We start from the raw sequence: 12,199 nt of genomic DNA, 5'->3' as shown, positions 1-12,199 counted from the left end.
CAAGTGTAGCCATGCCCTTAGTAAAGCAGATTCTGGCCCCATGAGGTTTAATGCTGCCATGCTGAATTAGAAAAAGCCTTCCTCCTCCAGCCTGCTGGAATGTGCTTTAGCCTGTAGATCACAACATGGCCTGTAATAAGCTGGAGATTCTCTACGGTTCGCCTCTCTAAAAGGTATAAAGCAAAGCAGATAATTATGGTTACCACTCCATATAATAAGCATTGCTAATACCAGGAAAACAAAACACTAATGATTGCTGATCCTGTCTTGGTTTGTGTGTTTGTTGGGAAAGTACAGTAGTGGTCACTCTCCAAAATGCCTGATGTCATTGACAAATACCAGATCCATTAGCATCATTCAATGATCTCACTGGCAGACTTCTAATAAGAGAAATGTCTTGAAATACTCAGCTGTTCAGCACCTTAAAGCAACATTGGAGGGCAAAGGAGCACCCCAGTTCAATGCCTTCCTAGGGCCGAAATTACATTTGAGATGTTAAGTGTAATAGGTCTGCCACATTATCTTGTTGCTTCCAAAACATCTATCATAAAACTAAAGGGATTTCAACCATCTGTTCCATCACCTCTCACTCTGCTCTAATCATTAGTAAGACCTTTTCTATTTATTGTAATAACCTTAATCCTCATTAACACATCTGACATTAAATGTAGTGGGCATGCAACACCCTATACGATTCTGCCTGTAACACTATATTAGTTATAGTTAGAAAATATTACTCAGAAGTGTTCAGCACATTGGAATTATAGTACGTGAGCATTTGTATTCATCTGTTTGTTTTATGGAGCAAGTATCTAAAACACACATTTCAGAGCATGTGGACATTATTTAATTAAACATACTCTACAGGTGAGAGTTGCTTCCAATACAGGAGAATCACACAAGGTCCAAAAAGAAAAGGAGGACTTGTGGCACCTTAGAAACTAACAAATTTATCTGAGCGTAAGCTTTCGTGAGCTACAGCTCACTTCATCGGATGCATTCAGTGGAAATTCACTGAATGCATCCGATGAAGTGAGCTGTAGCTCACGAAACCTGATGCTCAAATAAATTTGTTAGTCTCTAAGGTGCCACAAGTCCTCCTTTTCTTTTTGTGAATACAGACTAACACAGCTGCTACTCTGAAACAAGGTCGAAAGTGCCACTAAAGTATTTGATACAGAACTCAAGTGGTGCATAGAGACCTGTGTGGGTTCCTATCCTAGGGTGAATTTTGCCCTATATGCCCAAGAAACAAATGAAAAATACACTCCCCCTTGTCCACATGACCCTTCAGTTCAGAGCATGTAGAGTTGATCCTAAACCAAGAAAAGGTGGATGAATCTAATCAACAACTGATTTTAACAAGTTAAGGCTGCCAAATGCCATAGTGGTCACTTTGCTGCTTACCTATAACCACTCTCAATTACCTGAAAACAGTGGGGACAGAACTCAGATCACGCGGCTCCAAAAGCACAGGCCCTAGCCTACCATTTGAGTTAAAGGAGAAGTCTCATTATTAGCATTATTGGGTCTATGAGACACAGCTGAGCGGTTCTGTATCCATCCAAGAACAGTGTACATAATCAGTCACTATTCTTATTTGTATTACCATAACAACCAGGAACCCACTGCGCTAGATGCTGTACAAACACAGAACAAAAAGATGGTCCCTGCCCCACAGAGCTCACAATCTAAGCACTGTTATATTTCAAAAGCAAAATAAAACCTAGACCCAGCTGAGCAGACATTGCTCTTACCTTCCTCAACCTGGTCCAGTAAAAGCCTTAAAAAATGAAAACAAAATGGTTTTGGCAGCAGAGGGGCAGAGTGAGTTAACCCACTGTGGAAACAGGATTTGGAATCCTGGCACCACTTCCTCTTGAAACAGACTTTTCTAGTTTCAGCAGTTCATCTAGTACCAGGCAGTTTCAGGCACCACACAGAGCGGGTGGGGTACCTTGTCAGGTGGAACAGGAACCCAGTGTGTTCTAACTGGCTTTTTACTACCAGGTTGGCACACAATGTTCCTGAACAGGATCCTGCCCTGCATCATAATATGCTCAATATTCCACATGAGAAGGGGGACAAACTGCAGGGGAAGGAACAGGAAGTCTCTCATTGCAGCCAGCAAAATCCTGCTGAAGGGAATGACTGAAATACAGCATCCCACATGTGCCAAGCAAATTCAACAAGCATTTCATCATGATCTTAATACTGGTCCTGTCTACCCTCTGAATAATAAATACACTGTGTTATACAGGCAGCCATCAGTGGTCTGATCCTCCACCATTCAGGTCAAGGGGAGTTTTGTCAACCACTGAAGGTCAGAATTGGACTCTAACTGAAGCGGCCCTAAAGCACAGCCACTCTTGGCCCAAAGATGGCCCATTGTTAGGGCCCTACCAAATTTGTGGCCGTGAAAAATGCGTCATGGACCGTGAAATCTGGTCTCCCCGGTAAAATCTGTATAGCATAGGGTAAAAATACATAAAAGACCAGATTTCATGGGGGAAACCAGCATTTATCAAACTGAAGGACCCAACCCAAAAGAGGATTGTGGGAGGAGTCGCAAGGTTACCGTAGGGGGGTTGCGGTATTGCCACCCTTACTTCTGAGCTACCTTCAGAGCCGGGCGGCCAGAGAGCGGCAACTGTTGGCCGGGTGCCCAGCTCTGAAGGCAGCACCCGCCAGCAGCAGCGCAGAAGTAAGGGTGGCAGTAACACACCAGGCCACCCTTACTTCTGTGCTGCCGCCTTCAGAGTTGGCTCAGGACCCCTACAGTTACAACACCATGAAATTTCAGATTTAAATATTTGAAATAATGAAATTTACGATTTTTAAAATCCTCTGACCGTGAAATTGACCAAAATGGACCATGAATTTGGTAGGGCCCTACCCATCGGGTCTTAATAAAAACACAGCCTGAGATTGTTGGACCAAGCTGACCAGTTGACGACCAAATCTAGCCATCAGCAATTTTGATTTATCTTTCTAGGAAGAAAAAGCACCAGAAAACATACATTCTGGTCACGGGCATTTATATTTGATGTCAACATTCATGTAAATTTACATGAAAATCAGATGTAGCCCTTGCAGGGCACTGGCAAGTTGCCAAACATAGCCCTCAAGTTCCCAATATTTTAGCATCCCTGCTCTATATTGACTCCATCCAAGGAGTGCTAGCCATGCTAGCTAGCCCTAAGCCATGCAGAGCCAAGAAACCATTTGATCTACTGTCTCAAAGCGGAATGTTATTTGTTAAAATCATAATATATGTGAAGAACTAAAAACAAAGTGCTGAGATCTCTCTAGCTGGTCACACATTTTACCAGTGCTCCAGAGTCACTTGCATATACAAAGAGATGAAATCCCTACCCCACTAATGGACTGATCCTGCAACCTTCACTGACACGAGAAGTCTTTACTCATATAAGCAACCCCATCGCAGGCATGATTCTGCAAGCCTGACTCATGTGAGTAGCCCTGATGTACGGTCACATGAGTAAGGACTGGTGTGGTCCTGCCACTGCCTGGGAGGACCCCTACCATTGGCTGGGAGCTGTGCCATTGACTTCCACAGGAACCTGATCGGATCCAATGTTCGTAACTTCATTTCGTAACAGCTAAGAGGGACTCAGCAAGAATGAATTAAGAGAGTAAAATGGAATGGCCTTTATTATTAAGCCATCTCACTCTCTGCATCTGATTTAATGGGAACATTATGTAATGGCTTTGCTATAGCAACAGCTCCAATGATCTATAGTAACCCCCCGTTGCTGCTTGCCGCTCCAGAATGCAAACATCTCATTGCCGCAGGGACTATGATGTAGCTGTTGAACTTTGGCCCACTATAAAGCCTCCCACTTTGATTGGCAAGGCTTTTTAAAGGCTGTTTACTTTAGTCATGTGATGGGGGGGAGAGGGAGGCTTCTGGCAGCCTATCAGGAGTCAGCAGTATGTCTGGGACAAGCCAGAATTGCCAAAGGGTTCAAATGGATTAACTCATTCAGGTGGCTCGCGAAGGGTCCAGGAAAAGGAAATCCTGCACGGTGTCAAAGATATTTCACTTGAGGCAAAGCTCCCCCTTGGCAGCACTGCAGGGACCTGAGTGGCAGTAGGAAATTATTTTTCATTTCAGGACTTTATTTTGCAATGGGGAAAAAATCAATAAGCTTTAAACTAGAAAAAAAAAAAAAAGTCAGCAAGGAATAACCAGCTAGAGGTGGGAGCAGAATTTCCTATCAGAAGCACTGTCTGCTAGGGATACACACTCCTCAGTTATTTGGATACCTGGGAACGGGAGGATAAGATGACACCCAATTAAAGAAGGTATTACTATTCACAGTTTGCCCTTCTACAGCACCTTTAACCCCAGGCTCTAAAAGTACTGTACAAACATCAAGTAAGCTATTCAACACCTCTGAGACAGGGAAGTTGTAATCTATGAATGCCCTATTAAAAACTGTTACTATGTTCCTACTGGAAAAGCCCAAAACAGGGCAGTAACCCTAAGCTATAGCCATGAGTCAGTATATAAACAGCACTACTACTGCTGAGCACTTTTATAGCCCTTTATGTTTTCAGTGTTCCACAGACAGTAACCAATTAATCACAACACCCTGTGAAATTGGTATTGGAAAGTAGGAAAGTAATATCATCCCCATTTTATAACAGAGGCATAGGGAGCTCAAGGGAACTGGACAAGGCTCCTCACTGAGTCAGTGGCAGAATCAGGAGTAGAACTTGTAGGTTCCTGGCTCCCCGTTCAATTCACTGCACCACAATACTCCTCAAACCATAGAGTTTCATCACCCTAGTTCACTTAGGAAGGAAATTTTGCTACCTTGAGCAAGTCACATGCAGGAGGATTTTCAAAAGACCGCTTGTGGGTGCCCTACAGAGGACTGGGGTGACAGTTTCAGGGTGTTCAGGTGGCACGGGGAGTTTTCAAAGCAAAATGTGGGTAGTTTTTGTTCTGTGAAAAATCTACTCTCCTTTCTGGGTGCCTAAACTGCCTGGAGCTCTGGCACAACTGGGTGCCTGGCCACTGGGATTTTCAATCCTCACCAGTATATGGCACCTGTACCTGAATTGATCAGGCTATGTCTACACTACCGCTGCAGCTGCACCGCTGTAAGGTCTCTCGTGTAGCCGCTCTATGCTCTATGAGGCAGTATGGAAATAGCCGAACTTTCTTCATGAATTTTCCAATTTTGCTTTTCTCAGCATTTGTGTCCAGGTTTTTACACAGAAAATAACCATATTCCTACAGGGTGAAATTCATTCAGGAGCAGAGGCCCTATGGACTACTTAAATCCTTACTAATATTTAGTAAAATATTAACTATTTCTAAAATACAAAATGATACACGGCCCCAAGCCAAGACCTGATAACCCTTTATATATACACACACATACACACGTCATAGATACTTTAAAGAAGGTAATACAGGAGAGCTGCTTATCCTGTGCTGAATGACTATGATGAGAAAATTACTTAACTGTGGGGAAATGAACTGCCTGATTAAAATGAGAGGGTACTGCACATAGCATGTATATCGTGTGTTTCCTGTGGCATAGTTGATATATGAGGTGTCAGAAGAAGGGGATGACAGTTGGCATGCAATTCTAGTTAAAGTATAAGTGTGCAATGTTTTCATATACCCTGCCAGTTGGTACTGAAGGGTCAGACATAATAAAAACCATCCAAGATTTCACTCAGTCTATGAAAGTTTGATGTTTCAGATTCCCACACTGCAGAGACAAAGCAGGGTTTTCATCACATCTGGCTAAAGAAGAAGCAGGAGACAGGAGGGAAGATGCATAGCAATTTCCAGCAAAGCATTCACATCTCCTCCATACCTGATCTCTATTTAAATGAAATTAGAAAAAAGATTCTGGAACAAAATGATAACATTAAATATTTGTTGCTTCTAGTGTACTTCAGAATAGATGCGAGGATGTGGCAAATGAGAAAACACACCAATAGTTTATTCTATTAAGCTCTATCCTGCACTGTGAATAGCAGGTCTTGTGACAGCACTGCTTGTACAGATATCTGGGGGAGATGGGGTTCCAAAGTACTAAGCACTGACCTACCTCTAAAGTATCATTTTATCACCCTTTTACTCAGTGTAACAAAGGCTCCTATATATTTTATTAACAATTCATTAACATAATTTGCCTCTTGATATCTCACTGTTTCCCTCTACTATGTGGAGAACAACATTGGTTTGTTATTGTAGGGTTCCTCGTAAACTCTGGGCTGCTGGCATTGATAGTTTTGGTTTGTTTGTTTAAAGAAAGTGAACATTTTGAGGAGGTAGAGAAGGAACATCTATACTTTGCAGACAGTTCTAAGAAGAAAAAGGATGTTAAATGTATTCCCAACCCAGAGACAATCCCTTTAAGAAATATTTTTAGGCATTTGCCCATATCTTTGTACACAGTCATTTCTAATTTAAACTTTGCACTGGAGTTGAGAAACTTGATTATTCAGTACAGGGTAACTGAGCTCTGGCCAAGGGGAATGAAACCTGCTAGTTTCATGTGAAGTCAAAACAACAAAAGTTTCTCTGCTAAGAGAAAATGAACTACAAAAACTTACATGGTTACAGAGGGAGCTTTTCTGTCCTTTTTATGGCATGAGAGCTCTCCCTCATTGCCCTTTCCAGCCCTGAGGCATGTGCCAGGGGAGAGCTCATCAGTCACCAGTGATGGTTGGTCAGGGAGGGATGTCTCACTGGGGGTCTTCACTATGTCACTGCCTTCTCCACTATAATCCCAGTTGCTCCTTTTGCCCTCTTGCTTAGCTGCATCTCTGACACCTTCCTGCAGGCCGCTGCAAATAGGAACAAGAATGACACATGGGATACCTAACTATCAGCACTGGGAATAGACAGGCTTCCTATTATGTGAAGTTTGAAGAGAGGCCCAAAGTCACTCTTGAATTCACTATGCTTCTCCATTTGAACAAAGAGAGGAGAAGGTCCTGAAAAACACTGCTGTTATACCATATTGATGTACCCCACACCAGGGGTATTGATAGAAGAACTTCAGGCCAGCATATTCATGTTGGACCCAAGCTCCTCCTGGTTGCAAAAATCCAGTGGCAAAGACAGTGGGTCCATTATTAGAGGGGATTGTCAAACCCTCCGTGCAGGAGAACAAGGTGCCACCTTTTCTTACAGAAGCTATTATTAGGTCCTTACTCAAGAAACCATTTTATGACATTGATAATCTTGCAGATTATTGCCCAGACTCTAATGTCCTTTCTAGAGTTCACAAATTTTCTTGACCACCATTACTCCAGTTTTGGGCCTGTACTTAGTCCACTTTTTATTTTTTGCTGAGGAAACCTGGAGCGTGGTGTGGACAACTTCACCAGGAGCCTTCTCCTGTGGGGTACTACAGTTCTATTCTGTCGGCCTTCTTGTTCAACAGGTATACAAGATTGGTGTGGGAGACTGTGAGGTGGCATGGGCTGCAGCATCTCTGCAATGCTGATTTCACTCTGCTTTACCTCTTCATCTGACGGACCCAGCCAGTGCAGGTGACAAGTTTGCCAAGATCAGGGCTTGGATGAGGGTGAGCTGTTTGAAACTAATCCCAGATCATCTTGAGTTTGTGACAGTGAATAGCAACTGGAGGAATTAGTGGAGCTATCTAAGATAGGTTCCTTCGCTGTGGGGAGTTTCCCCGTCTTCTGTCACTCAGGTTCACAACATAGTGTCCTGCTGGGTTTCTAGCTGTTTCTGGATGCCCAGGTACCAACAGTGCTTTTCAGCATTTCTGTCTGGCCAGGCTGTGTCCTCTTTTTTGGATCCGGACTTTAACATGGCGATCCAACCACACCACTGTCCCCTTGAGGTTGGATAACTGCAATGTATTGTGCCACGGACAGCACCTTGAAATTGCTCGGGCAGAACGCAGTGTTCTGTTTGTAAAAGGGTATGTGCATTACATCAGAGCTCTAGGATCTGTAATGGCCTCCGCTTTGCTTTGGGGTGCAATTTACAGTGTGTGTTTTCACCTAGTAAGCCTTATGCGGATTGGGTACTTGTTTCTTTAGAGATTGTCTCTCTCCATGTATCAGACTGTAGCAGCTGAGATCATCTGAAGCATTTAAGCAAACAGTTCCTAGTAAAATTGTATAATAATATTTTTTTTATAATCATTATACTGAGCACTAAATGGAGGCATTTTTATTCATTTAAATGAATAGACTCAATACAGAATTTTGACTCACTGGACTGAAACTTCATGCTGTGTGAAACAAACCTGACAGATGCTATGGATGGTATTTGCCAGGGAGCTGGGTAATTACTAGGTGAGCTGCATTTTAAAGGTATATTGGCAGATTAAAAATCACATTTTTGTCTGAAAATGTTTGCACTCCTATGATTCCTATAACAGAAAGAGATTAAGGAAAAATTATACTGTGTTTGTTTACTTAGTGACTTTACCAGCACCTTGTGTATAGTCAGTTTCACTGTTTCCCTTAACTTTAAGCTTTAAAAAAAGAAAAGGAGTACTTGTGGCACCTTAGAGACTAACCAATTTATTTGAGCATAAGCTTTCGTGAGCTACAGCTCACTTCATCGGATGCTGTAGCTCACGAAAGCTTATGCTCAAATAAATTGGTTAGTCTCTAAGGTGCCACAAGTACTCCTTTTCTTTTTGCGAATACAGACTAACACGGCTGTTACTCTGAAACCTGTAAGCTTTAAGGGGCTGAGATTCACTTTTTATTTTGCGTGTGTACATGCCTAGCACATTTGATCACTAACTGAGGGCTGTAGATGCTATCCCTATGAAAATATTAAATAATAACAATAGGTTAATTAGTCAGTTTCCCTGGTTGGATGTGCATCTTTCACACAGCAAAATGGGGAAGAAAACACATTTTAAAAAATAGAAAAATGTAAAACCATAAAATTGGATGAGGGCATCAGAGGTAGCTGTAGGATCTGAAACCACTTTTAACTCCTTTTTTAAAATTATTGACTTGATTTCAAGTTGACCATGTCCCTTTTATGTTCTGTCCTGACATTAGACTATCCTGCTTTGCACACTGCACTATGAACTTTAATACAGTAAGGTGTGGACTCACACACCCTTATTTGGTGTTGCAGTTTACATGTCCTTTACGGGATCTCACAAACAGACTGCCAAATTTCTAAATTCGGTTACTTCCTTTGCAGTCCAAAACAGACAAAGGTCATTTCAGTTCATTGCTAAAGCACTGGAGCGTGTTCAAATCTCAGCTGACTACAGAGAGGCTACAATGCCCTGAGGCAGGAGAGACTGTCAACACAGCTGTCCCATTCAGCCATCTCCTGTGTGTTAATACAATCATCATGCTGGGCAATCTCTGAACCAAAATGGGAACCCTGAAATGGAATGGGGCAAAAGACAAGAACTACAAGTAGACCAGTCAGACAAGAAAAGATGTACAGGGTTTGATTAAAAACTTAGATCAAGTCCGTTAGATTAGAAGTAAAAAAATTGACCTACAGTACTTTGCGCATTGCACATATTACTCCATCACATATCAAGGAGCCCAAGGTTTTCTGTATTGCCCATTGTTCTCATCGAATGGGAGAGAAGAAACAAACACTTTAATAATAATAATGCCTGGCACTTCTAGGGCATCTGTCATCTAAGGATCTCAAAGTGCTTTACAAACATTCTGGAAGTCAGCCTCCCTATCCTCCCCTGAGGTACGGGAGGCGTTATCCCCATTTTTCAGAGTGGGAAATTGTGGCACTGGGAAACTAAAGGTGAAATCCTGGTGTTATTGAAGTAAATGACAAAACTTCCACTGGCTTCAGCAGAGCCAGGATTTCACCCTAAGGACATATCCACACTGCAGTTCAAGATGTGACTGCAGCCCAAATAGATGGACCCACGCTAGCACAACTAAAAATAACAGGACGAGCTTCAGCATGGACTAGCAATGAGAGTATGTTCCTGGGATTCCTGATGTGCTCACACAGCCCTCACTGAAGCCCGTGCCACCATGTCCACTCTGGTATTTTTATCTGTGCTAACACAGGTAAAGCTAGGGCAGCTATGTCTACCAGTGCTGCAGTCACACACTGCAGACAAACCCATAATGACTTGTTTACGATCACACACAGTCACTAACAGACACAAGAACAGATCCCAGAAGTTCTGAGTTCCAGTCATGGTATGCAATCACCAACATAAGAATGGCCATACCGGGTCAGACCAACAGTCCATCTAGCCCAGGATTCTGTCTTCTAACAGTGGCCAATGCCAGGTGCTTCAGAGGAAATGAACAGAAGAAGCAATCATCAAGTGATCCACGTCCCCTGCTGTCCACTCACTGCTTCTGGCAATTTACACTGTTGCTAGACAAGATTATCTCCCAAACACAAACATCTTTGCAACTGTTATAGTTAAACTTTCCCAGTGGGATCTCTGTGAATGCAGAGCACGTCTTAAACTAAATAATCTAGATTACATTTCTTAAACACTAAATTTCTCTACTCCCTTTTAAATTAATTTTCTGTTCATTTGAGGCTTAAGAAATGATTGGCTCAGTATATCTCTACTCCTATATCTGGATTTATTTCAAATATAGTCAAAAAAACTGATGAAAGTTCCCCCAAATATGAGCACTATTAAACTTTTTTTGCTTCTTATGTCCATGCTTTGGGGATTTTAATCATGGATAGAGGATCACACTTTTACAGCTCAGGATGAAAAGTACATTGGCATAAGCCAAAATACCACTGAAATTGAAGACTTGCCCAGATGTCTAACATCCTATCACAGAAATCTGAAATTGTATTTTTTCTTTGAGTCACTTATAAAGAATTTACTTCATGGAGCACTTAAAAAACCAGCCACAATAAATCAGAATCTGCAGATCCATGGGGAAAAAGTCGCAGGGTGTATTTCACTTCTTATGCCTTGTCTCTTTCAATTAGGCTCCTCAAATGCCTAATGATTGTCTGTGACTCTACAAAAGTGACTTCCTTCCAGGCAAATTCAACTAACTGCAGTCTGAATGGTGCTCAACACAGCAGTAATAATCCTCTGTAGTGGAATAACACTTTTCACCTTCAAAGTACTTTACAAATGTTGAGCCCAATCCTACATTCCACCAGCACCTCAAATCCCCATTGACAGTGAACATTTTGATTGCACAATGGAGAATAAAGCCTACGAGCAAATTAATTCTCGTGGAGGTTGGTAATTATCACCATCCTCCCCATTTTCATAGATTTTAAGGCTAGATGAAACCATCTAGACTGGCCACCTGCATAGGATGGCCCAAAGAACCTCACCCCACAAGCTCTACATCAACCCAATGACTTCTGTTTGAGCTATAGCATATATATCAGAAAGATGTGCAATCTTGATTTAAAACCTCCCCTCCCTTGGTAATTTGTTCCAATGTTAATTCCCCTCACTGTAAAAATGCGTGCCTTATTTCTGGTCTGAATTTGTTTAGTTTCAGCTCCCAACCATTGGATCTCTTTCTGCTCGATTAGAGAGACATCTAGTATCAGACATCTCTTCCTTCTGTAGGTATTTGTAGACCATGATCAAGTCACCACTTAATATTCTCTTGGATAAACTAAATAGGTCGAGCTTCTTATGCCTCCCACTATGAAGCATATTTCCCAGACCTTGAATCATTCTTGTAGCTCTTTTCTGAATCCTTTTTAATTTTTCAAAATCCTTTTTGAAGTGCTGACACCAGAACAGGCCACACTATTCCAGTAATGGTCTCAAGAATGCAATATGCAGAGGTAATACCACCTCCCTACTCCTACTAGTTGCTATTCCCTTGCTTATACATCTGAGGATCACATTCATGCTCTCCACTACAGCACTGTACTAGGAACTCATGTTCAACTGGTTATCTGAATGCATCCGATGAAGTGAGCTGTAGCTCACGAAAGCTTACGCTCAAATAAATTTGTTAGTCTCGAAGGTTCAACAAGTCCTCCTTTTCTTTTTGGTTATCTACAGTTAACCCTAAGGCCTTTTCAGTTTCATTTCAAACCAGGGCACCATCCCCCATCTTGTTAGTGTGACCTACCTTTTTTGTTCCTAGATTCATGACCTTGCATTTGGCGGTAGTAAAATGCATGTTGTGTCAATCAGCCCATCTTACCAAGTGACCCAGGGTCAGTCTATATAACTGATCTATCCTCGTCAGT

General features: G+C 42.1%; 1 protein-coding gene across 7 annotated transcripts in view; it reads right to left on the bottom strand.

Annotated features, from left to right (window-relative positions):
- Positions 1 to 12,199, bottom strand: part of PIGL (phosphatidylinositol glycan anchor biosynthesis class L) — an 85,462-nt gene that overhangs the window by 39,543 nt on the left and 33,720 nt on the right. For 6 of the 7 annotated variants that reach the window (XR_006286320.1, XR_006286322.1, XR_006286319.1 and 3 more), the window contains exon 3: positions 6,607 to 6,840. The exons of the other annotated variant lie outside the window; for it this stretch is intronic. Coding sequence is in view for 2 of the 6 variants with exons in the window: in XM_043531200.1 (XP_043387135.1) it covers positions 6,607 to 6,840 (234 nt within the window). In the remaining 4 variants the exon portion in view is untranslated. The remainder of the gene's footprint in view (positions 1 to 6,606; positions 6,841 to 12,199) is intronic. 7 annotated transcript variants of the gene reach the window in all.

Source organism: Chelonia mydas, chromosome 17 (genome assembly GCF_015237465.2).
Source record: "Chelonia mydas isolate rCheMyd1 chromosome 17, rCheMyd1.pri.v2, whole genome shotgun sequence".
Taxonomy (NCBI): Eukaryota; Metazoa; Chordata; order Testudines; family Cheloniidae; genus Chelonia; species Chelonia mydas.
This window is presented reverse-complemented; position numbering and strand designations above follow the sequence as displayed.